This window comes from Poecilia reticulata, chromosome 13 (genome assembly GCF_904066995.2).
Source record: "Poecilia reticulata chromosome 13, P_reticulata-male-v2, whole genome shotgun sequence".
NCBI classification, from domain to species: domain Eukaryota; kingdom Metazoa; phylum Chordata; class Actinopteri; order Cyprinodontiformes; family Poeciliidae; genus Poecilia; species Poecilia reticulata.
In genome coordinates this window covers 25,785,699-25,812,287 of record NC_088842.1, presented here as the reverse complement: position 1 = coordinate 25,812,287, position 26,589 = coordinate 25,785,699, and the positions used below count along the sequence as shown (strand labels likewise).

The following is a 26,589-nucleotide window of genomic DNA, read 5'->3' as shown; positions in this document are numbered from 1 at the left end:
CATGCAGTTAAAGTTAAGCCAAAAACAAGCTCTCCATACTTCATCAGTAAACATTGTTGGGTGTTAATTGCAGAGTAACTGATTTTTGACACAATACAACAACTTTTTTTGTCTTGCTTTTATATATAAATACTTTCGGTTAGAGTTCTGCTTTTATTGGAGCCCAGTTTCTCAGAGGGGCCTGCTTTGGGACTAAATCTGGCTCGGGGTAAATAGCTGCATTGTTGGCTGATGACTGCAGAGTGACGTCAGTTAGCCTTATCAGAGTTCTCCAACTTTACCTCAGAGGGGACCTGAGAGCGGGGGCCCCCTCACACAGGACAAATTAGGCGACGTCTGAGTGGTATCAGAGTAAGAGCCAATTGAATACAAATTTGTTCCACTTTACGATTATGAACTACTTTGTGTTGTAAAGTAGTAAACATAAAATCATAAAAATAAAATCTTAATGAAATACGTTGAAGTTCGATGTTTACTCTGGGCGCGGCCCATAGTAAACATAGAATAAAGCGAGTGACCTAGCAAACCCCCGTCATGTTGGCCGACAAAAATAAAATGTTCTGCAAACAACTGTAGCATCCTGAGCTAATCATGCAAGCACACAAACAAACAAAAATAAATCTGTCAATATTTTATTTCTAAGAAGGCTTCCTAACTATAATTTCTGCTTAACTGACTCACAAACCTGAAGTCCAGACTAACAGTTTTAAAGAAGCTGTGACTAAAGAAAGGCATGACTTGTCATTTTGGCAGCAGCTGATTGGCTATTTTATGACACAGCCTCCGCTGTGGGTGGGAGATCAGTAAGCTTTCCACTGGAAAAACAACAACAGAAAACATGTTGATAGAAGTAAAAGCAGCCAACATAGTTCTACTATAGTAGTATCGTCACATACCAAATGAAAGAAAAAAATCCAGGCTTTAATTTGAGTAATTTGTGTTTTTTAAAAAAAATCCAATATTAAGCTACAAGTTTTGTTAATAAATTGTTGGTACAAGTTACAACAGATTTTTGGCAGTGAGTCTTGGTCCTCTCCTCTCTTCAGCTGAATGTCATTTTTACCATTTGTTTTGGATAATTATCCTAATAAAAAATACTCAAACAGCCAGTTTTCTTTTTGCAGCCACAATCCACCAGATTTTGTTTAAAATCTTCTTTTATTTCCGAGTGCATTCCCTCATGCATGCTAAGAAGCTTCCCAGAGGACATGAATGGAGCAATAACCTTACAGCATTCCACATTCTCCACTGTACTAAACAGTAGGCATGAAGTGGTTTGCCATGTGCCAATTCATTATTTTACATCAAACCCATGAAGTGCTTGTTACCAAAAAAACCAACCGTATTCTGTTCTGTTAAACTCAAAGAACTTATTGGATAGATATTTTATGGTAGAGCAGAAAGACTTTTTTCTAGTGTTGCTCTCAAAAATCCAGTCGGCATGTAGATGGTGTCTGCTGGAGAGAAAATGCGAATATTTGCTGTAGTCCATTACCACCCTGCTCACTGTGTGTGGTGACGAGAAGGACTGTCAGACGCATCAGTAATGGTGGGGATTTTCCCAATGTGGGTGCTGCTCCTCAATAAATAGAACTTAAAGTTGGATTTCTCTAGAATTCTCTGTGTGAGAACTATGCTACAGCAAAAACATTCATTTGACCCACATTTACCAAGGATGTAAATAAATATGGGAAGAATCAACTATAGATCGTGGTCCATTTAGACTGGTGTGCTGTGAAACAAAATTCCTGCAAGAAAATGGGCAACAACTGAAGTACCTGGTCACTAAATCTGCTTCTTCTCTCAACAGAGCATTTTCTTTTTCATGAGGATTGTAATATTTATATTTATCCCATGCAAGTATCTTCAAAGAGTTGTTGTGGTTAGTGATGCTGCTCCAAGGAGAATTTCCAGTAGCAGTCAGTACTGCAACAAGTCTGAGGAGTCCTCTGATTGAAGACTATTGCTGTATGACCGTCATGAGATCTTAACAGCTCATTTTCAAGGTAGCAGAGAGGATTTTCCACAGTAGTATCTATGGTTGGCATGCTCTGTTAATGCACATCATTTGTTTTTTCCCGCTTCTCTTTAAATAACTGTCTGGCTGTATGGTTAAGAGACAGGGATATGATCCATGCCCAAAATGATCAATGGAAAAGATGGTTTGAACTTCCTCCTTTTGTCTCCGTTTACGGTTGATCTAAAAATCCAAACAACTTGCAAGCACATGGAGCAGGTTAGTAAATTGTAAATGAATCTAGAGAGCTCTAGAAACCTAGAAAAAGCTTCTCTAAGCAAAAACGGAAAACAAACAATTATAACGTAGTTGTAATGTCTGTCAAACATGATGGGTGTGGCAGTGTGGCATACGAGAAGTATCGTTCAGTGATAAAGTGGCAGCTGACATAAGAAGCAGGAGCGGTGAAGATAAATCAAGCCCTCTTCCTGATCAGACTCAGTCAGATGCTTCAAACTAATCAATAATGCCGATAACCATGTAGCATCAATTGAACATATATGGTTGACAAGTTCAGTTGATTTATTTTTACTGCTTTCAGTTTAACAGAGACTCAATACAGGATTTGTTATTGAACTGTTAGCTTTATGGCCATACATAAAGCTAACAGCCTTTAGCTAAAACATCACTTTGGCCCATATTTAACTGTGCCGACCTTTCCAGCGACTACCCAGCTTCACCGTATCTGCTGAATAAAAGCAACCCCACGGAATGACACCATCAGCACCATGTTTTACAGTGGAGACTGTCTGTTCAGGGTGATATCTCGCTGTCCAGACCTGTCATTTTACTGGGCAGCCATGTCTTGGAAGTTCAGTGTTTGTGCCAGACTTTTTATTATGGGTTGCTTAATTCATCAGCTCTCCGAGGACGAATAAGGCTGATACTGTTTTGAAACAAAGCCCTATGTTAAACTTTTCTGTAACTTTATCCCTGAAATGCCTGGTGTGCTCCAGGTAAGACCAGTACCTGCCTGGCATCTCTGTCTGCTGCGTCTCTGCTGGTGCCAATTCTGATAGTCATCAGCCAGAAGTCAGTCTCCTGATGTTTCCATCTTTTAATTAAATTACACACAGGTGGACAAGATTATTAATTATGTGATTGGCTGCCCTATTTTACTTGGGGGGTCTCAGAGTAAAAGAGGGACTATAGATATGCACAACACACTTAAATTTGAATTGTTTGTTTTCAGGAATGTTGTTAATTTTTTATTTTTTGGAAGAGACTTGTCTCTTGACAAATCTGGTATCGGACGCCGACTCCAAATCCCAGAAAAGGTTAAAAGGAGTTTTCATGGATGCAGAGAAGAAGGACCAAAGAACAAAGAGAGGAGGAGGAAGTTCAAGCTACATCTTCCATCAATTATAATACAGATAATATACCCACCTTCGTTTTGACTTTTGATTTAATGAAGAGCCGCAAAAGCAAACGAGGTGGATTAGCAGTGTCTGCCAACAGCTAATTAGGTCATTCAGGGAATGTTGACATTTCATCTCTGCTGCCCGGTGTTAGCATGTCATGACAGTAATGAGACTGCTATGCAACAGGTGTTCAGTCAGAGGCTTTTTAAGATTTGTTGTAAGACTGACTGCTACTGGAGAGTCTTCCTGCCCAGAGTTTCATCGTAAACAATGTCTCTTAAGATATTTGAATGATACAAGTTACGGCAACTTTTAATTTTCGAATGTGATGAATTGTTATTTTTAAACGGCATTAAAAACCGTGAATCAAAAATACACGTTAGTTTGGGGTTATGATGTGTGAACATGTTCAAGGAATATGAATACCTATCCAAAGCTCTTATACTCTAGTAAAGTTTTCACAGTACTGAACCCTGGACAAATGAGGCTAAAAGGAAACCTAAAGGTCGAAATTATTATTGCATAAAAGCTGACTACATGTGGTTTCACATCTCTTTTTGGGACACTGCTGTCTGTTCATTTCACAACACAATAAGTGGACACAGCGTCTTCAATGACAGCTGAGGAGCGTTATTGAAACTACAACTCCTGTCGTTTCAATCTCGCGATGAAACGTGCGTGAATCCCTCTCCATATAAATAAAACATCCTATGGATTATGAAAAAGTGAGGAAATAAAGCCCGTTAGTCTCTGTGTCCACTTTCTTTGGTGCATAATCACTGCGGAATGCTACATTCCGTTCTCATGTGAAGGGAGCGCTGAACAAACTGGGCTCAGGAACCTAATGAGTTTGTTGTTGACATTCTTTGAAACTAAAGTCAATCGAACCACTAAACTAAGCTGCTCAGCCCTAACACAACAAGATTAAAAATATTGTGGATGCATCAATAGCTCTGTGAAAATATTAGTTTATCAGCAGCTTATTTACCACAAAACCTAGAAGCTCCTTCAATGTCTAATTAGGACATGCAAGTAATAAACCATATTTATGTAAAGGAATTCATGGAAGTTTAATGGAATTTAAATGTCCCCCAGATTAAAGAAAAGTGAACCCTGCATTAGTTTACAAATGTAGAGAGTCCACTGAAATGCACAAAGTGTAAACCCGCCAGTTGGAGAAACTTCAGTCCTACCTTCATTCACTGCGGCCAGCCTGTGGAAGAATGTGACGGTGGCTCAAAGTTAAATGTCGTTGCTGTATCCTCTCCGTGAAGAAATGTGTTGTTCAAAGGTAAAGGCGCCTGGGTGTCGGACTTCTAGGCGGCTCGAAGGTGTCTCTCCACCGGGACGCGGAGCTTCGCATGTGGAGAGCGTCGCGGAGCGCGTCAGCTTCCTATTTGTTTCGCAAGGTGAGCGGCCTCCACACAGCCACTGTGTCCCTCAGCCAGCCCCCAACTCCACTCCTCCCCACCCCCACAGCCTCTCTTTGTCAAGTACCAGTAGGAAAAGCAAGACAGGACATCCGCTACAATCCCAAAGAATAAAAGCCCCACGACATAAAAAAAAAAACTGCGATAGATAGATAGATAGATAGATAGATAGATAGATAGATAGATAGATAGATAGATAGATAGATAGATAGATAGATAGATAGATAGATAGATAGATAGATAGATAGATAGATAGATAGATAGATAGATAGATAGATAGATAGATAGATAGATAGATAGATAGATATGCATTTGCGCAATTGTAACACAAACCTATCTTCTCCAGATGTTATTTCTCAGTTTCTTCTAATCATATGACAGTGAAGTCTAAACCACAATTAAAAACAGCACTGTGCCTCAAAATGATCTTGGCCATCAGCACAACCGAGATGCAATTATCATATCAATTGACCCTAATTCGGAAATTTTTCACGATTGGTGATTTGCACGTCAAATATTGAAAAATCTGAAGTTGGCCCCAAATGAACGAAAACGAAGAATGTCTGCAGTCCTGGTCCATAAACGCACCAACCAGCAAAATGTATCTGATTAACCTATTTGGTTCTATTTAGTTCAGTAGAAATCATTATATAAGTGAGCAGAAACATGTCCGGGGATTTCTATACTTTACATAAACCTGTTTTTAAGTTCAGTTATATCCAAAACAGAAATACATTTAAAAAATACGCGAAAACTACTTTTATTTCAAAGGCCACGCGTTTTCTTGCGCACTAGCGACATCTTCCGCTTAAGCAACTTCAAAGACAACATGGAGACTGGATTGCCGTTCAGACAATTTGTTAGAACTGTTGGTAATATTTTTGGCTCTGCGGTGGATAGAGATAAAACCATGTTACTCCACAGTAATGTGGAAGGAAATGAAATAGCAGACACTAGCAAAACATGTCAAGAGAAAGTCCAGAACTAAGAGTCTCATTGAGTAAATTTGAAATTAATTTGGAAAGCATCCAACAGGAACATGCACACGTTGTAACCAGACAGTGAACCAGGTATTACTTCACTGCAATAAATACAAGATTCACAGGAATCAAAGTTTTCCGTCACTATCAAATGAAGAACATGATGACTTCACATTATCTGGAAGTCAGAGCAGGGATTCTTGAGAATAGGGACAAAACAGGTCCTAGGGATAAAGCACAACATTTGAATAAAATATACACAAAATTTATTTTTTCAAATATCTGACTAAACTAACCTGGGCCATGTGAGCAGAACAATGTTTTCCTGGTGTTTACTGAATATTTTTTATTTAAAACTTTGTAGTAGGTGGATGGTGTCTGTAAAATCCCTTGTCCTGGAGCAGAACTCAATATATTGTAATAATTTAAAACAAATAAAGGAATACTAAGACATATTATGACAATTAAGTATAAGTATTCAAATAAATAATTATAAAAGTAACAATAAATTGAATTAAAAATCATTTTAATATATATTTCCAACTCCATTGAAATTTGTCCCGTTTTTGTCAACACCGTCAGACATAAAAAAGAATGTAAAAAAAAAAGTCAGGCATTATTAGGGGGCACCAGAACTTCTGAGGACCCCATGACCACTTCCTTTCTCTTGCTTTGCTAAGAGGGCTAGTTAGCTATGGTTAGCTTATGTTATTCTTTAGTTTTTTCTTCTATTTTATTCCTAAGTTGTTAGTCACAACTGACAATTTATAAAACTTTGATGAAATTTTGTGAAATAAATTCTTAATTTTGGTAAATTGTAAAGATTTCATGGACTTGATAAGCTACAATATGGCCTCCTTCAGAGTAACATCATATAAATTGAGGTAGTTTGTCATTTTGTCAACTCCGTCAGAGTTTATAACTGACTGTGACTCTTTCAGTGATAATGTTGACAAATCTCACTTAAATGTGAGATTTGTCACATTTAAGTGACAAATCTCAGGGAGTGCGGGGGGCGAGGGGTTAAGCCCATTTTGTCCTTCTCAATAATCACTGAGAGGTGAAATCATAAGCAACGAGAGTATTTATTTTCTAAATGCAATTAGATTATTTAGTCAAAACTGTCTTTTTCCTGTCTATTCTCCAGATTCACTCTCCTGTCTAGTTGCTGGTGCTAGTGCAATTACTTTGTCAACCAGCAATAAAGTCAAAAAAAAAAGGAAACTGCATTATACAGCACATATGTCTAACATGGTTTAACCAAAATCTTACAGCTTCATGCAACATATTTATACAATTTGTTTCTTAAATCTGCCTTTGCAAAATACTTTCGTCTTGGTTTGTGTCAATTAAAAACCAACAAAGATGAATTATGTGTTTAAACATCATTTTTGGCTTTATTGATCATTTTGGTTCACTTTTTTCCTCATGTTTAAAAGAGGGGGAGATTTTTGTTCTCAAATTTGAAATTTGGAACAAGAAACCTGCATGTATTTATTCATTTTTTGGTTTAAATTCCAGATTTATTTAAGATTCAAGTTTTGCTCAATTACTGGTTCCATAGAGCACAAAACTCTTTAAAGCATCTTGCAGCTCTTACTGGATACTTGATTGTTCTGCAGTAGTTTAAGAGAAAACTCTTGCAAACTTCAATATAAAATAATATTATTAATATAAAACTTTTCGTTGCATCCTTTAGAATATTAAAGCTTGGCCAGAATAGACCACAATTAGGTTGTTTGTGCATTAGATTTGCATTAGATATTAATGCAAATCTAGGTTAGAATGAATGGATTGTTTTCAGGAGAGCGTTGCTCCTCATTAAACGTTGCGAAACAAAATAGCAGCAAAAGATATGTTTTGCTGCCATCTAGTGGTTAAATTATAAGTACGTTTAATCATTCTTCACAGTGAAAGATACGTAATTTAGTTCTATATTGTTCCTGTATGTTGCTTGTTTGTCATAAAAAAAAACGTGGAAATAATGGAAAAAAAGGTACGTAATTTAAAAAAAGACCAGCCTAAACAACCTAAGCTAAATTATTTTTCATCATAATTATTAAAAGAATAGATTTTGTTGTAATTACAAGCTTTTAATCAGATTATATGATAAATATTAATGCTTTCCAGGAAATGCAAACTGGCCAGTCAGGACAAACCTGTTATATTAGGATAGAACTTGTAATGTTTGACGATTTAAATAGTAAACTTATATTTTTACACGATTTCATACAGACATACAGCAAATAATTAGAGTTTTTGCCACACCACCCTTTTTGTCAGTATCCTCCTTTAGATTTTACCTAAAAAGAGACACTTTGAACATCTCTCACAGACTGTTTTTATTACAATATAAAGCTAAATGAAAGAAATGTGCCAAAAAAAGAAGTACTGCTGATTGTTCTGTGCTTTACGAATGCAAAACGGCCGTTAGAAAATCCCCGTGAAGGTGGAAGCAGTAGTGACAATATTTTATCTGATTTCTTGCCAGAAGAGGGCAGCAAAGAGCTACACAGCACACCTTCACATCAACCAACACTATTAAGAATTACTTCACGGTGCAAGGACTGTCATTGACACGTACTTAACAAGTATTAAATGGTGGAATTTGATGCTGTTAAAACTTGCCTGATGGAAAATTCATGATCAGATCCAACAACCCTAACGGGAAATGCAGCTCATTTTGTCTGGATTTGGTCTCACCTACTTAAGAAACAGGTTTAACGGAACTCACTGAAAGTAGTCATGTGCCATTTTCCCTGACCTACGGAGGGCAGGGTTACAAGACTCTCCCCTCTCTCCTCATAATGTTCTCATTGTCTGAAATTTGCTAAACATGAACTGGGCTCAAAGGGAAACAGGCTGTGCAGCGTAGGTTGGGTCCAGCATGCTTCCATTACTGCCCCTCTTATTCAATTAAATGTACCCTAACTCGCTCCAAACCCACACTGTGCGTAATCTCATCACCAGTGATAAGCATGTAATAAAAAGCACATTCAACTTGAAAGGATACCTTAGGCGAATGCGTATAATTGTGGATATCAAAATATAATCATTTGTTTAATCGTTAAGCCTTGCCAAGAGGTATGTAATTGCTTCAAAGATGTATGAGTGGAGTTGGATTGCAGGGTCTGAGATCCTACAAGGGACTGGATTTGACATGCACATGAAGGCATTGACCAGGGACAGGCCTAAGGGCTAGCTTCCTGTTTCTCATGTCTGCGCTGTGGCCAGTTGGGATGCTTACTTCACAAATCTTATTATTTAAAGAAAATGTGGGTAATAGAATGTGACATTTTAACAGCTAAACACCCAATATAATAATTTCTTCAGACTGACTAAAAAATATGTCATTGAGTTTGGGGATATTGTCTCATTCTCTTGCTGTGTTGTGAAATTCAAATACTTCCTGAGAGACGTTTTGGTATAAATAAGCTCGGTGTTTGACATTTATTTCCGAATGAGGTTGTATTTCTATTACTCTTAATGGCCTGATATATAATTGGCTTTCAGTAATTACATCTCTCACGCCCTCCCTAGAGGCTGAATAATGACCATTAGCCCGAGCTGGTTTATTATATATCCAACAGCATCAGAAGAACAGGTGCTGGCCCTTAATGATCCCAGTGGGAACTCGGTTTCATCTTTGATTAATTGGAACGTTAACAAAAGACGAGTTATCCTAATAGCCTCTTGTTGCCAGCCCTGCGGAAGTGTTTAGAGGCCCGAGAGAGGAAAGGGGCTTTAAAAATAGACTCCATCAGGGCACAATGGGGGAAAAAAAAACTCCTGCCATTTAGATCCCGACAAAGCAATTTGTTGCTCATAATCAAGTGAACGGAAGCATTTTATCGTATTTCCCTTTTACAGTATAAACTGGTGAGTTTTCCGCCACATCCACGGGCCTGATGCCGATGCAGGCTGACTGCTGCCGCCGCATTTGTTTGTTTATACAGGTTCATTGGCACAAAGTTATCCTTCAGAGGTGACTCAGCTTTCATACAGGGACTTAAAGTAAAGTTGGTCATTTTGGAGGTTCGTTCTCAGATCTTGAGTGAATTCTTACACTCTAAAAATGAATCTGGAAGGGAATTAAACATTAACAGGTCATTTTCATTTCGACCATCACATTAACGTTGCAATAGAAAAGAATCCCTTAACATAACATAACATTTTTTTTTAATCCCAATTACACATTTTTATATGAATCTAGTTGAAGATGGTGGTTCAACCAGCTTTTTAGAAAAATATGTTTAGATGTTTTGCCCATTTGCTATCACACTACAAAAATGTAATTTGGATGTTTTTTTTATTTAAATAATGTTTTTTAGGTATATTAGTTTGTAAAAGTAACATTAAAACATAACATGAATTACGTTACTTTTAAAGCAAATTTGACCTCAGTGTTTTGATCAACATCGTGCTGAAAGTATTGATTCAATTAATTTATCGTGTGCTCTTCTGTTGCAGAATAGCAGGTATTGCCTAATTTATGTGAGGTCATAATGAAGGAATGCTAAACTAATAATTTGAAGTTGTTTAATAAAATATTAGTGGGTATTTTAAGGTATACAGTGGACGTAAAGAGTTTGCTGATGTTAGGGACCATCGCTCCCTGTTTAAAGCAAAAATCCATGAATACTTGAGACTCCCCCTAAGAAGGACTATAACTGTATTTTAGTAGTTAAGACATCATCTGTACCTTCATATGCATTGTCATATGAGTGGAAACACCTTAGCACTACTATGAAATTGCCATCCAGTAGCGTATCAAGCATCAAGACGCTGCACAGCAACCTTTGCAAAAACGAGAATTTTCAGCAAGTAGTTTTGAATTACGTTCCACGGAAAAATCCACAAATATTAAATCAGAATTATGCAGGGTTCCACTGTAATACATTCCTTTTCTGTGTATTGTAGTTGGTATTTTATTTATGTTTGTTATGGTAGGGCATGCCACCTGCTGGTATGAATGAATAACATGAGGCCAAAATGCACAGATCCGTTCAGATTCATACAGTGTGTGCACCGTTTCATATGGTTGCATATCATCAATGCAGATGTCAACTCAGAAAAAAAGCCAAGAAAAATCATAACAGTTATGGGAACAAAATTATTTTGGGTTGAAACGACACAAAATAATCTTCCTTTGAAAAGAGAAACGTCCACTATTATTTTGTGTTCAACCTTCCGATCCTGCATAGGTTTTCTCCATTGGAATGATACACAGTATATTACAAAACAGAGTGGATAAACTCACATTTTTTAAAGGAGTGAATACATTTTAAGAAATGGTTGGAATTTAATTTCTATCAGTTTCTTTTATCACTGTAATCTTTCACAGTCTTTACCAGGGTCTGACCACCTGTCAGACTGGTCAGCGTGGCACATGTGGCGTCTAAGTGGCAATGAAAGGTCAATGCGTGATGATTTTCTCTGGACTCCTAGAATAGATGACACATTGTATATTTTTAGACACGGGGTTTTTGGACATCGGATGGACCTTTTGTGGACCACAGGTCCAGTTAACAAACGTGACGTTCCTATTTATAAACTCTAGCAGCGAATCGACACACAGTACAGCAATTATTTGGGATTATTAAAGAATTATTACATGTAATCCATTGTTTCTTGGGGTTGTCATAAAGATAGAGATCAGCAGTCACTGAAAACATCACGTAGATCACCGTGGACAGTTGGAGATTCACCAGAAGACGCGTTCACAAAAACAAATAGGGCTAAATTAAGCCTGGGGTCGCGCAGATCTGCTGCAGGCAGATTGAACCTTCGGTGTTCCTTCTCCTTAAAATGACAGAGGAAAAAAAAAAAAAAAGAAAAAAAAAACTCATGTTATGTTGAACAATTGCCGGATTTTCTCCGAATCAAATCTCTGCATATTTTCCTGTTTGGAGCAGATGTATACCAAACAGTGGTGACCCCCTACTCTCCTTTTCAATGGGTCCTGGGTGATGTGCGCCGCTTCTAGGTGGAAACAGTTGCTCCTCGATCTCAAACATCGGCCAGAATGTTAGGAATTCAATTGTGCGCAGGCGTTGGGAAACCTGCAACCTGCGTGTGACTTGACCGGCCGGGTCGCATCGCCGGTGTCCTGTGGAGCATGCAGGGCTGTCAAACGCGGAAGGAGTCCAGGTATAGACGCTGCCGCGTCTGTGTTCTTGTGTGACACGCAGAAAGGGAAAGAGAGGGAACACAAAGCGAGGGTCAAATGCGTTGCCTCTACAATAAGTTGACCTCATTCGTCTTGTTGATTCTAATCTGTCATCTCCGAGAGCGCAACAAAGGATACAATCATGGTTATTCAGAGAGCGCTCTGCGGAAAAGACGCGGAAAACAAACCGCACATTGCGCTAAACCTTTTCACCTCACGGAGAAATAACAGCGGACTCTGAGAAATATATTCGTCACCTTGGGTAAATGAGGTTTTATCAGCATGACCCTCTGTGCAGGGACATGCAGGAAAACAGCACCGACTGACTGCTACTCTGAACCTCACCGCACAGGTCCGCTGCATGGCGAGACGCAGGAACTGTGCAGAATATTTTTTTAGTCGCCCTTTTTGACACACCTTTATAAAGACAAGACATAGTATGTATATAGAGACAAACATATATATATATATATATATATATATATATATATATATATATATATATATATATATATATATATATATATATATATATATATATATATATATATATATGCTAAAAATGTATCAAAGATTCAAATTTGCATACGTTTGATTTGCATAAGTTGTGTAAAAACAGCTGAAGTACATTTGTTAGATAAACGTTACAACAGTTCACAAAACCGTATTAATCTAAGATACTTAAAAAAAACCAATACGTGAGATAATGACATTAATTCACTGAATTATTTCCTAATTATGTCAGCTTATTCTTTCTATGGAGTTGAACTTTTGACACATTGGGCAACATTGGTCGATGTATAGGATATTCTGTTCTCCAAATTAAATAACCTCTTTAAAAATTCTTACTCCAGAATAATCTTCATTTATATTCCTTTAAAATGTTTCAGTCTGAATTAACTGATATCAAATTTCATGTGTCAAACTCCTGGACCGGGGGCCAAATCCGGCCGCCATAACTTTATACGTGGTTCCACGTAAAGAAAAAAAAAACCTTCAAGATAACTGTTATGCTTAAATCTTAACTCATCAATTCAATTCAAATACGTTTTTATCTGTCTTCAGCCAATTATATATGAAAATATGTTCAATATTAACTAATTTTAAGAAATACTTTTCAAAAGCAGAAACAACTGGTTCTGCTAATATTCCAACAGTTTATTTTGATGGGTTTATCGCTACGTTCTGGCACAATCGATCCTCATGATCTTCACTTGGCCAAAATGAACATCTGTTTGACTCCCTTGACCTAGAGGACGTATAACCTCCAGAATATCTGTGCCATGATCAGTTCATAATAACAGTTACTATTTCTTAAGATAAAACCAGTTCATTCAATCAATACCAAAACGGCTGAATAATTAGGAGTCAGTTTTAATGTGCAAAAACCAGTTCAAACAACGTGGATGATCATCTCTTTTTCATGAAGTCATCTTGTTTGTCCTCCATGTTAAAATAGTTTGAGATTATTAAAAAAAAAACAAAAAAAAAAAACTTACTGAAACTGTTTAAATCGATTCATCCAATACGGTACAGTGGAAACACTGAAGCCCTGACAACCAGCAGAGATGGACCCTTCATAAGTAACAAATGTTTGTTGTTAGCATCATTGTTGTGCCTCAGCTCTTAAAGCTGCAAACTTAAATTGATAGCATTTCTTAAACAACTGCAATTTCAAAAGAACGCTCTGCAACCATCCACCTGATTAGCTGAATGTGAGGAATCTGTTCCACTTTCCAAAACAGCTAAAAGATCTGCAAATCTGTGTACAAACAACACAAAAGCCAAAACATGTATTCCACTCTTACTGAGCCAATGATGTGAATCTCAGCAGATGGATTGACATGCTACATGTTAGCATCAACCAACTTTAGAACATTTACACTATTGCTTTAACTTTTTGCTCAAACTCAACTGTTCTTCTGTTACTGTATTGATATATTTATTCACAGGCATTGCATCTGCAGCTGGTCACCAGACAAAATGAGTGAGTAAAAGGGCCAGCTGATCTTCAGTTAACTTCTGGTCAAAATCTTTGTTATGAATTAACAATAAATAATAAGAAAAATTAAATAGTGTTTGAGATTTACCATCTATTAACCAAAACATTTTCCAACTATAACTTAAGTCATTTTTATGGCTAATATGTACCAGCTGCAAAAACTCATTTTTATAGTGCATAGGCGTACTAACTTCTAGTGAAAAATGTACACATTTTATTCTTTAAGGACCTTCGACATACACATTTCTTAATGCCCGGCAAAGAAAACATAAAAATCAGAGAATGTAAATTTCCTTATAAGCTTTTATAAACTTTAATCGCTAACCCAATATATCGGTATAATACTTTCAGACTTATCACATTTTAATTCAACAACTTTTGATATCAAACTTCTCGTAGATATTCTGGAAAAGCAGAAAGGGAAAATTACTTGCGGGATCCGCGCACCAGAATATCAGCCCTAAAACAGGAACTTGGCTTCTTCCACCATGAACCTTTACTGGCCTTGTCTGTCTCACCAATCAAGGCATTCCGTCAGTCATGCAGGCCCATTGTTCCCTGTTGCCTGGACGGACTCTCTGCGCATTCGCCCACCTGCTGCACGAAGCCCGTCCGTTCTCCAGCGCGCTTGCGCAAACAAATTTCGTCTCAGAAAACTTCACAGAAAGACCAGTGTCCAATTATCATCGATAGTGGTGCGTCAGCTTTCGACGTCTTTTACAAAAAAAAAAACTACAATAATAATAATAATAATAATAATAATAATAATAATAATAATAATAATAATAATAATAATAATAATAATAATAAAGCAGATCGACATCTGATTTTAAATGAAATTTGAAGAAAAGGAAACGCTATACATCTCTTTGCGCAAATGTTACTGTCGTCAAGATATTATTAACTTAGTTGTTATTTTTTTGGGAGCTTGTTTGGAATACTCTCGCCTTTCAAACGCGCCCTTATCTCTTTATTGTTTACAAAACATTAATGCGAGGAAGCCGGGGACGTACACAGCTACATTTCAGGCCCGCTTCCACGCTCCTCTCTGTGCGCGCAGGAGGATGAAAAAGCGTCGCTGTTCCTCCGCCTGGCGCGGAGACAGTCAGTCAGTCAGTCAGTCAGTCAGTCAGTCAGTCAGACCTCTGCATGGTGACGCTTCAATCTCTCTCTCTCTCTCTCTTTAAAATAAAAAAATAGAAATAAAGCTCGCCTCTAGTCACGTGTGCTTTTGCAGTGAAATATTTTAGAAACTAACAGAGATCCTCTCCCCACATATCCCCCCCACCCCCCAAAAAATAAAAAAAAAATAATAAAACAAATAATAATAATTAAAAAAAAAACATTTTATTATATAATTAAGATCATTATATATCATCTTTGTGACTTAATATCCCAAGTGGGTTTAGTGGATTTATGAGCGACTCTTGGTTAAAGTTAAATCTATAATATGTCAAGAACTCAACAGAAGTTCGGATTTTTTTGCGCCGAGATCACGAAGCCGCTGTAAAAATGTTAGAGATCATTTGAGTTGCATTACTCACCAATGTACCACAAATCCCTCATGTTTACTTATTTATTTGTTTTTGAATTATTTAAGAAAGAAATTGTACTTTCCAAAAACCAACGCATTGAGTCATATATATGGGCTAAACTCCTTCTTTCTGCTGCCTTCTTTAGCTCAGATTCACCTCCAGATACATTTGAAACAGATCATTAAAGCTGTTTAATACCTGTCAATATCGTCAATACTGTTTTCTTTTACAGGAGAGACAGGATAACAAACCACCCGCCCCGTATTAATCAACCTCTGGTTTCATATGATCTGTGACTGTGACCGTATTGTAAACTCCGTAAAAAAAAAACACATGTAAACGCGACCCGCTAATGCCCTCGGCAGAACAAAGCCCGTTTCTGTTTTGTGGGTGTGTATGTGTTTTGTTTCATGCAGGATGAAGAGCTTGTGTCTGACAGTGGCTGTGGAGAGGAAGGGCTGGATGGAGGTGACACATCTCCTGGAGCCCGTCGAGTCCTGCTGCACAGGTTATCCCAGAGCTAAATCAGCGGGGGATTTGAGGTGTGAGGACGCACTGACGCGCTTTTTCGTCGTCGAGAATAACTGTAAAGTGATGTCAAAAGCACGATTAAAATGGCTGATGATTCCACAGTGAGGCCACAATAATTATTTGTAAACGCGGGAGAGGACGTCAGACCTATAAAGGTGGGTTTTCTTACCAGATTGTGCCTCATCAAAAGGCCAGACCTGTCCAGGGAAACCTTAGAGACGCATTGTAATGACGTTACAAGTGTTTTATAACAATATATTATCATTAAAACAATCTTTACTTTGTGAAACTTCATTTTATCTATTAAATTGACCGCTTTTTACGTCTGCCTCCGTAACATGTTGAAGTCATGACGTTATTGCGATAATTATGCTTTTTCTGAACTTTTCCTATTAAATTGACCTTTTCATGTAATAACTGTGACATTTTCATTTAGCAACTTAGATTGGCGAGTAATAACTTTATGCTTATCATAGTAATGGTATTTATTTAGTTACTTATTTGAACAGCAATAGCCTAAGTTAATTTTTCTTATAAGGAGGATCGATTAAGTAGATGTTTTCCCTTTCAAATATCCATAATCCCAATTAGCCGGCAAACATTTCATTTGTTTCTTGCCTCATATTGCTCCAGGGAAATTACTGTAAATATGTCGCATAGACCTGTCAAAGCACTTACGCTATCATTCTTAAAGTGATTTTATAAAAAAAAGTTATATTACCGTACAATTACTATACCATAAATAAGACAGACAAAAAGCTATATTTTGGAAGTTCATATAGAAGGACAATCATAATTTTGAACAGAAATTGTATAATCATAATGTTTTATATTATTTTTATTGTTATTATTAGTGGGCTAATAAACTCATTTAAAATCAACGAGATCATTACATATCTAGTAAAGCATGTAAACTACATTTTTTTATTTTAGAAATGAGTCACTTAATTTACTCTTATTTTTTTCCATATCCGCGCGCCGCTAAGATCGCTCTTTTCTTTTCTAAAATAAATAAATAAATAAATAAATAAATAAATAAATAAATAAAAGCTGCCGAACATATGCAGTGGATTCCGTCCACACAACCTACAAAGCACAGAACAGACTTCTTCACCACTGCTGTATTATTTTAAGAAATACAAGTTTATTAAGAAATTGACAAACCTAAAAAAACAGGGCAAAGTGCTAATTAAGATGTAACATGGCCCCGACATGGATGAGACACAGCTAATCACATTTATTTAAAAAAAGCTATAATAATTAAAAAAAAAGATTAACAAAACCCTGGCACTGACTGGCGTCATACTAGAATTTACATCTTTACAAAAACATAGTAATGAAGTAATTTGAAAAGCCCTGAATTGTTTTTCTTCTTCTTCTTCTTTTTTCTATTTTTTTATTTTTTATTTTTATTTTAATGTCTGATGAATATTTTACCAAGACCTTCTGAAAACAACCGCTTCCGACTAAGTCTGTGCAGGCCTCGCTCTGTGCAGATTCATTTAAATCAGAACCAATCCCGGTCTATTTACAGATTCAAGCACCGGTTTAAATGGGGGCATCTTATACCCTCATCTCATCAGGGAACTCTGAGAGAAGCCGTGCGTAAAAGTCGAAGAACTCTTTACGCATACCGAACAGCTGCAGCTGGAGTTGTGTCGGCATGTCCGCAGCAAAAGAGCCTGTTTTTCATGTCACAGTGACCAGACCAGAGTTACGGCCATCAGTCCAAAGATCGTGCTACCTGATGTGCGCTGATCTCTTCCATTTTGTGAAACGCTTCCCCCCTCAGTTACAGAGCAAGCATTTCTCCATCGGCTTTCCCATCAGCTGGACCCGAACAGCTCAGCGACAACGGTCTCTTTAAAGAATACTGCTGGTTCTGTTTTGAAATCACAGGAATCAACTCTTAAGAGTCTTCATTTGTACAGAGAACAGTCCCAGCGGGTGGAGTTTTAAATATCAATCCTCGCGTGTAACGCCGAGTGTTTGGTTTCGTGTTCCCAGTAAGAGCAGTGCATCATGGAGAGCTCCGCGGGCTGGCGGGAGCAGGCGAACTGCAGGCCGGCTCCGTTGCTGGAGGAGACCGGTGGAGGTGCTGCGGTGGCCGGGCTCAACTGCTGCGCGTGGTGGGGGTGATGGTGGTGGCTCATGCCGTTGTAAGAGTTTACCATGCTGGGCAGCGCCATGCTCTGAACCCGGGAGTAGGGGTTGTAGGACGAGGGGGCCGTCAGTCCCTTCACGTTCACCGGACTCACGTTGCCACCGGCCATCTGACAGGACGTGTAGGACATCGGGGTGGGCGGCTGGCCTAACGACCAGGAGTTGTTCATGAAGCTGGACTGCAGGTACTTGGGTGGGGTCAGGTAGCCGTAGCCGTCTCCTCCGAACAAGGCCTTCCCCGGCTGGAAGTGGGCTGGCGGGGGTCTGAAAGGCCGCTTCATCCTGCGCCGTCTCCTGTAGTTCCCTTTCTCGAACATGTCCTCACAGGCCGGGTCCAGGGTCCAGTAGTTCCCCTTCCTCTCGCCGCCGCCCTCCCGCGGAACCTTGATGAAGCATTCGTTGAGACTCAGGTTGTGCCTGATGCTGTTTTGCCAGCCTTTCTTGTTCTTCTCGTAGAATGGGAACTTGCTGATAATGTACTGATAAATACCGGACAAAGTGAGGCGCTTCTCTGCGCTCTCCCGGATGGCCATGGCGATGAGAGCGACGTAGGAGTACGGCGGTTTCTGGGACGGATCGGGCTTTTCTGCAGCTTTTTCCTGCTCCGGCTCCTCTTTGGGTCGCTCCTTCTCCTTGCTCGTGTTCGTGTCATGGATCAATAAGGCTATCTGGTCCTCCTCCGGACTTTGGTAAGTGGCCATCATTGCGCACACCAACACAAATGAACTCCAGTCCAACGAGCAGAAACGCCAAACCTCTTTGCGCAGAAAGTGTTATTTGCAGAAGCGCAGGATGCACTTCAAGTTGAAAGCGTAAGGACACCTTCTTGTTTCCTCCGCTGTAAATGATTGTAGACTGCTTTCAAAAGGCGCAACCCAGGTTCAGGTTTGCGAGCCCGTATAAGCCCAGCCCTTCCTCGGTTGATTCTGCTCCAATGCTGTCTGCGGAGCGACGTAGCGCTCTGTGATTTGTGCCCCGGATTTCTTTTCCCGCCTCCACCAGTCACAGTCAATGAAAAATATAATAAGCCCCTGAGCACACGTTAAAATCTGGCTGTATTAGTCAAAACAGAATAACACGGATAAAAAGCTAAGTGCATCCAAACAGAGAGAAAACAAACAGCCAGTGAGTCAAATATATTGTGCATGTTAATGCATCTGACAGAAAATATTGATACTAAAATGTACTTGTGTTCAACTCTGGTTTAAATGAGGATCCTGGTTTATTTTTATTTATGCTATTACATAAATTAAGCAAATCAGGTTCTGATATGCTTTTACATTGGAAAAACAAACGTTTACATTTAATCAACAACATAAGTCTAACAATTAGATTTGATCTGATGATATTTTTTTTTATCAGTATATCTGATTAGAAGTCATCCAAGATTAGCAGCTAAAACACGTCTAAATAAATAGCGTTTAATCCGATTTTTAAATACTTAACTAAATTTGCCAGTATTCCAACTAATAATTTAGGATAATTTCGATTAGTGTTATTATTTATTTTTATTTATTTTTTGTAGTCTTTTAGGCTAAAAAAAAACATAAAATAATACAATAAAAATAAAAATGAGAGTTGCTTTGGGATTAAGGGATAAAATGTAACTCATCAAGTTTTTACATTATTCTAACAAGGCATGTGGACATTTTCCCCAGAGCCACAGCTGGGATTGCCTCAGGGTTAAAAAGCTCAGCCTGCTTGCAAGTTCGGCTTTAGCATGAGAGCTAAGGCTAATCTTGTTAAAGCTGGATACAGCCTTAAATTATTGCTACATCACAGGAAGCTTGTAAATCAAATATTATGATTGCTTTCACATATTAATAAACAATGCAACTCACATAAACATAGCCACCTCACTGTTATCGCCTTCATACTGCAATGGGAGTAATAGTTAGTTATCCTTATTAAATATTGAGGTAGGATTTGTTACCAAAATAAAATTCATGTTGAGAAGAAGAAGAAGAAGAAGAAGAAGAAGAAGAAGAAGAAGAAGAAGAAGAAGAAAAAAAGACATTTTATAGTGTGTTCTTTCTGTTAAATTGCTTTCTATTTTGTTCCAGAAGTCTTACAACTACTTCAAACACAAGTTGTGGCCAAATGCCAAATTGACAGTACTCCGCAACAATTCCACGCACATTAGCAAACTTTGGCGTGTTCACAGCTTCTTGGAAAACCACGACATAGTCGGTGCGGCGTAATTAGGTCGCAGTGCGCGCAGAGGTATCCGTTTCCCCGACCACCCATGAGGGTCCCTTCGGCTTTCTTCGGGAGAGGATTTCCGTGCTCTGGGAGGCTGTGCAGGTGGAACAGCACTAGCATGTGTGTCATCACCCTGCAGCCAGACTGCAGCCAGGCTGCGGCAGCTGAACAGCGGTGAGAGCCAACCATCTCTCAACGTGCTATTACTACCACCTCACAGCTCCGAGCCAGGCCCCCCTCCACCCCCATATGTTTAAGATGGAGAGCATTTCCCGATCATCTTAACACCACCATTAATGCCTCTGTTTTGTAAGCATTTGCCCTAAAATAAGGCATCATTCAGTGTGTTCGGCTAATTAATCCATCTCCCAGATGACACGGGATACAAATGTGCAGAAGAATAACACCTAATAATTCAGGAAATGAAACTAACTTTATAAAAGACGTATTTTCTGCCAGACTTTCGTTTCATAGTAATAATTGTCTCGATATATGAATATTTTTGCTGTCGATGTGAAAAGTGAAAATGACTTTTCAGTTAATGACATCACAAATGTCATTAACTGACATTTGTGTCAGTTAATGACATTAACTGTCATTAACTGACAGTTAATGTCAGTTAATGACATATATTTAATGACATCACAAATATATAATTTGTGATGTCATTAACTGAAAGTCATTTTCATATATATATATATATATATATATATATATATATATATATATATATATATATATATATATATATATATATATATATATATATATATATGTGTGTGTGTGTGTGTGTGTGTGTGTGTGTGTGTGTGTGTGTGTGTATGTGTGTGTAAATAAATATAAATAACAATTGAATAAGTAAATAAAATATAACTAACACAGGACAATATACGAATGATACAAATAAATTCATTGATTTTGTTCGGTTAAATAAACAGCGATATGAATAAAACCTGTTTGCGCTGTTTTAAGGAAATGTTTAATCTAGCGTGTCAGCAGTTTGTTTATTTGACATTAGCAGATAAATCTGATTGATGATGCTAAAACTTATCTTTGGGGTTTATCAGATATTTTGCCTGTTAGAGAAAAGTTCCTGAACGTACTTTATACTAACTAACCAGCCTCCTGAACTTCTCTCTCAAGATGTTTTTCTCGCGGGATTTCAGTATTTGGGGCCCTGGTTCTAACTTGCAACTGCATGCACGCGCCTCACAGGATGTTTCTTTTGATAAAATAGACTATCAAAAATAAGCAAAAAACAGCCAACAATTACATTTTCTTTTATTTTCGATCTCGTATGTCACATTTTTGAACAATTCATTTTGACAGTATACTCCGCAACAATTCCACGCACATTAGCAAACTTTGGCGTGTTCACAGCTTCTTGGAAAACCACGACATAGTCGGTGGTTAATTAGGTCGCAGTGCCAAATGTTCTAGCCAAAAAAGCTACATATAGAAAAATAAGAAAATTAAATTTTTATCCTCTGTTTTTGAATTTTAATGTATGTCTCTCGTTTTCTTTTAGATTTCTTTGTTGTTGAGCGACAGGATTAAAATACTTTTGCTGTACAATGATTTTTTTTTGGCCTGCACATGAATGAGACAGCAGGTTTACACATTCTCCTCAGTGAACCCTGTATCAGTCAGAGTAGACTGGGTTTTCAGTCTAAATAAATATACATCCTTTAAAAGTCGTCTCAAGTGATATCCTCTCGAATAACCGCTCCAATAAAAAGAAATCCAATCATCTGAAATATTGAGTCTGTTTTTGTTGCATGAGTAATAAAACCGATGAGTAAAAGTAACGACAATAGAGAAAAGTTAACAAAAACTTAAATTCTCCTGTTTTTAGTAGCTTTTCCAGGACTCTTTCTGCTTGGTCACCCAGGTGTTTCTATCAATTTCAGTCTATTTTTATATTACAAATAGATATATTTGTAATATAAATATATAATATATATTAAAACAGAGCAGCGACACCTATGTTAAGCTATTTTCTCACAACATGACCGCACTGCTTACAGTATAAGAGGATGTTTAGCTTCTCCGCTGTCAACTTTACGTGCTAAAGAGCGATTTATTGACGTCAGACCAACATCGAAGCAAAACTGGAGCTGAGCTGGAAGGCCCGGAGCTACATTTCAAAGCTTTTCTCAACCCCTTGATAGGGTGACAAAACATGTTGGAGCGAGAGAGCGCATACATGTGGTGCAGGCCTAAAAGGCGACACCGAGGTGAGGGACCTGAACCATCACTGTAACCGTGGAATAATGGCGTTTGAAAGAGTGGAATTCCTGTTGCCGCGCACTTCCTGCCCGAGTGGATCCACGAGAAGGATGTTTATGATTGCGCGTGCGGGTGGAATGCTGCAGACGGAACCACTGGGTCAGGTCGGGACCGGAGAACACCCACTGAGACTGCAGAGGCTCCAGTCCGACCAAAGAGAAAGATCACTAATAATAATAATAATAATAATAATAATAATAATAATAATAATAATAATAATAATAATAATAATATATAAAATATTATATATTTCATATATAATGAAATATATAATATAATAAAATAAATTAGATATTATATTTAGCTATAGGCATACTATTAATTGAAATATGTCTTATGGGTTGTTAGAATATGTTGCGCAAAAACGGCTTGATTATTCTGATTATATCTTTTTATACTTAGTATTTTTAAATTATCTATATTTTTGTATGCATTGTTTGCATAAATAAACATAATAAATAAATAAATAAATAAATATGAAACACAAACTTTTGATAGTAATTTTGTATTGTTAATAATATTAATATTAATATTATTTCAGCTATATTTTCTAACATGTTGCCATAAAACCTGTCACATAAATAGTAATTAGTTTAACTGAATTTATATGAATTTATTTTGCATTATGTGTAAGCAATCTAAGTTGCGCATGAATAAAATTAAGAGCTATAAAAGGTAGCAGTCCTTATTAAATGCTTTTATAGATGTTTGTAAACTAAGTGATAATTTCATGCTACATAAATTTGACTGGTATTCATCATATAATAATATAGATTTAAAAAGTCAAAATCGTGTTAGCAAAAAAAAAATAAAATAAATAAATAAATAAATAAATAAATATATATATATATATATATATATATATATTAAGTTGGAGTATTTGTGTGATCGCTGCACAGGGAAGACACCTCTTGGTTTGTCCCAGTTTGGCCTCTGGATCATTTGCATCTGGAGCGCCTACATGATCATAAACATCAACAACACATCGGTGCTCTTCACTGAAATCTTTATGAGGCCCTGCACTAGATACTGAAAGGGGGAGGTGATGGGAGGAGGCAAAGAGGAAGGATAAGGATGCACCCATAGCTCTCATGCAGCGTCCCTAAAATGGGTCTTGTTTTCTCAGAGACCGGAGACAACTTTATGCAACTTTGTTCTTAGAATTTTTATGTTCTGTTGTCAGGCAAAAATAAGGTTCGTCATGGAGTTTGCATCAGTTGGTGTTGGTTGTGTGACACTTCCTCACGTTGCACAGTGGATCCCCTTCTCCTTCAACTATACAACTCATTGTATTCCAATACATGCTATTCTATGTTCACCTATATCCTCCTGTTGCTTTCATTAGCTCCTTTAGATTAGTCCCTCAGTAGCCTGCCATGTTTACATTTCTTATCGGCTCCAGGAAGCCTATAAGAAGTTTGCAGAGTAGGTCCTGTGACATGCTCATAATGAATCAAAACGTAAATCACAATGTAAAAACTCCATGTGGTCAATTGAAAAAATAGTATAAGTCAGAACACGAGCAATAAAAACTGAAGTAAGTTATTGTCGGGAAGTGGAGTAGGAGGAGGTTAGAAAGGTAAAAGCAGAGGAGAAAGTGGAGGAGAGCCTCGTTGTGTTCTGTGAAGCCGAAGCTCTGACGCCTCCTGCCAACAAGCTTTTCTTTGAGGTTTTATCTGAACTGCTGCCAGAGCTGAAATGATTAACAGGAGCTGAAGTGTGCATATTCAAGCCAAGAGAGAACCTGTATGGATCTCAAAATACATCTGAATAGAGTAAGAGAGAAAGAGTTAAAATAAGGTGAGCCAGGGTTTGACAGATTTGAATACAAGAACAAAAATTCCACACCCAGCCTCCATTTCCCTTCTCGGAGAATAAACTTCCTAAAAGCACAAAGGCCAAACACATTTAACCCCTGAAACAGCTTGGCACTGCCAAACTCCTGCATCACAATCCCAACGTAACCCCAGACCTCTTCCTGTCATACTGATCCCAGCTGGGGATTAGATTTCATCCCAAATCAAAACAAGTCACTTCGTTAGAGGTAATTACACAGGTAGCCTACCTCGTTGGGCAAACAAACATGGCTGCCAGCTGACACCCCGAAGACAGATCAAAGTGAGGGTCTGACAAGCCAATGGGACGAGAGCATTCAGAGTGCTCACAGACTCTTCATGTCCTCCTCCGCTCATGTGATTGGTCCTCACCCTGTTCCTTGAGACAGAGATGAAATTCTGCAGATGAAAGATGTGAAGGAATCAGAGGTAAGCAAAGGGACCTTTACAGTTGAGCTGCGTGTGAGAACGGTGTTGCGTTAATGGTGCAGAACAGCAGAGGCTTGCTGTACATCCTGTTGCAAGGGGGCTGCTGTGCTCTGGTGGTCCGTACATGAACCCGCCTGGATGGGGTAGAGGTGGTACCTGTCATCCTGACTCTTGTAATGACAAGTCTGCAATAATGGGCCGTTTAATGCTTTGTTCCTCATATTTCATGTGTCATATATCATCATAGCCTGTTAAAGGTTAGGATTCCTTGTAAACGCCTTTTTTTAAAAACAATATTTCTCTAGATTAAAATGCTCAATGTCTATGATTAACATCTCACAAAACACATTCAGGCCAATTCCTCAAGCTAACCGTTGGTACAGCAAAAGCACTTCTGCTCTTTCAGTTTCTCTTTTTTCCGCTTTACAACCTTCATTTGAACCCTAATGTTGCCAGGGCAACCAGGCAAGGTTGTTCCAGCTTTCCACAAAGCGCCACCCTACCCATGCACTATAAAGCGGAGCCTATGTGGGCCACAGAATAAAGGTAAGAGATGTTATCTCATGACCACATGGACAGTGAGAAATGGGAAGCCAGATAGAGCTTTCTGAGCGCCAGCTGTTCATTGTGACCTTACTACCTGTTTTCCCCATCACTCTCATCTCTGTTTTGTGTTGCTCTTGTGTGTCTTCGTTATCTCTTCATCTTCTTATTATTCATAAAAAGCAGATATAGCTAAGGGTCCACACAATGCCACTCTGCTAAATGGACATTGTTCTTGCCTGTGAGAGAGGCACTGTTGCATGAGAAGGTCGTTGCACACGTACAAATGTACAAATGTACAAATGTTGGCCTTAAACTGGAAGAGCTGGCACAAAACATAGAATCAATAGGTTCCAGGATCTAAGACACAAGTAGATTCCTCTTGGACAATTTCTTTTCTATTTTAAGATAAAAGAGAGAAATCTTATTTAAAAATTTGCTTTCATTTTTGGGTCATATTTTATTAGCTAATTAAATGAGTGAAATACAAATTACTTGTATTGTTGCTGGGTTTGTCATTTTTTGTGGAATGGAACATTCTGTATAAATAAAGGTTAAATACAAATAATAATTGAAAAGGGGGCTGAAAAAGTGTTCAGACCCCTTGAACTGGTTTAACCACAAATACTGATGAACTTTATTGGGAGTTTAATAAACTACCACAAAATAATGTATAGTTGTAAAGTGGATAGACAGTAATATATGTATTTGGTGCATCCAATGACTAATGCAACTCTTTTGGATAATATCCATTCAATGTTTATCTGTATGATAAACATACAATTTTGCAGAAAGAGGATGGATATTTTTATTTCTGTGGGATCAAATACGATAACCCCCCACCCCCACATAATATAAACTAATTACAAGAAATACTGATAGTTTTATTGTAATCATTTTGTACTGCAAGAAAAAAAACTGCTAAAACTGTTAATTTTGCACTACATACACTAATTTGGATGCAATCAGAAATGTCAGTACTGGACTCATCCCACATGCAGTAACTGTGGTTTATAGCTCATAATTTTATAAAATTCCCCACAAAATTATGACATAAACTGGAATAATGAACATGAAAATGTCTACATAATCCTACATTTCAA

General features: G+C 37.8%; 2 protein-coding genes across 2 annotated transcripts in view; both read right to left on the bottom strand.

Annotated features, from left to right (window-relative positions):
- Nucleotides 1-4,857, bottom strand: part of pik3cb (phosphatidylinositol-4,5-bisphosphate 3-kinase, catalytic subunit beta) — a 57,126-nt gene extending 52,269 nt beyond the window's left edge. Inside the window, exon 1 of the mRNA XM_008426230.3 lies at nt 4,572-4,857. The gene's annotated coding sequence lies outside the window, so the exon portion shown is untranslated. The remainder of the gene's footprint in view (nt 1-4,571) is intronic.
- A 12,086-nt stretch (nt 4,858-16,943) lies between these two features.
- Nucleotides 16,944-19,155, bottom strand: foxl2a (forkhead box L2a). Its single transcript, XM_008426229.2, has one exon. It carries the CDS (start codon nt 18,890-18,892, stop codon nt 17,981-17,983), a length of 912 nt encoding a protein of 303 aa, XP_008424451.2. The 5' UTR covers nt 18,893-19,155; the 3' UTR covers nt 16,944-17,980.
- Between the last annotated feature and the right edge of the window lie 7,434 nt (nt 19,156-26,589).

Bases quoted from the DNA above. Each gene is read 5' to 3' on its own strand.
- foxl2a (XM_008426229.2), bottom strand. From the start codon at position 18,892: ATGATGGCCACTTACCAAAGTCCGGAGGAGGACCAGATAGCCTTATTG.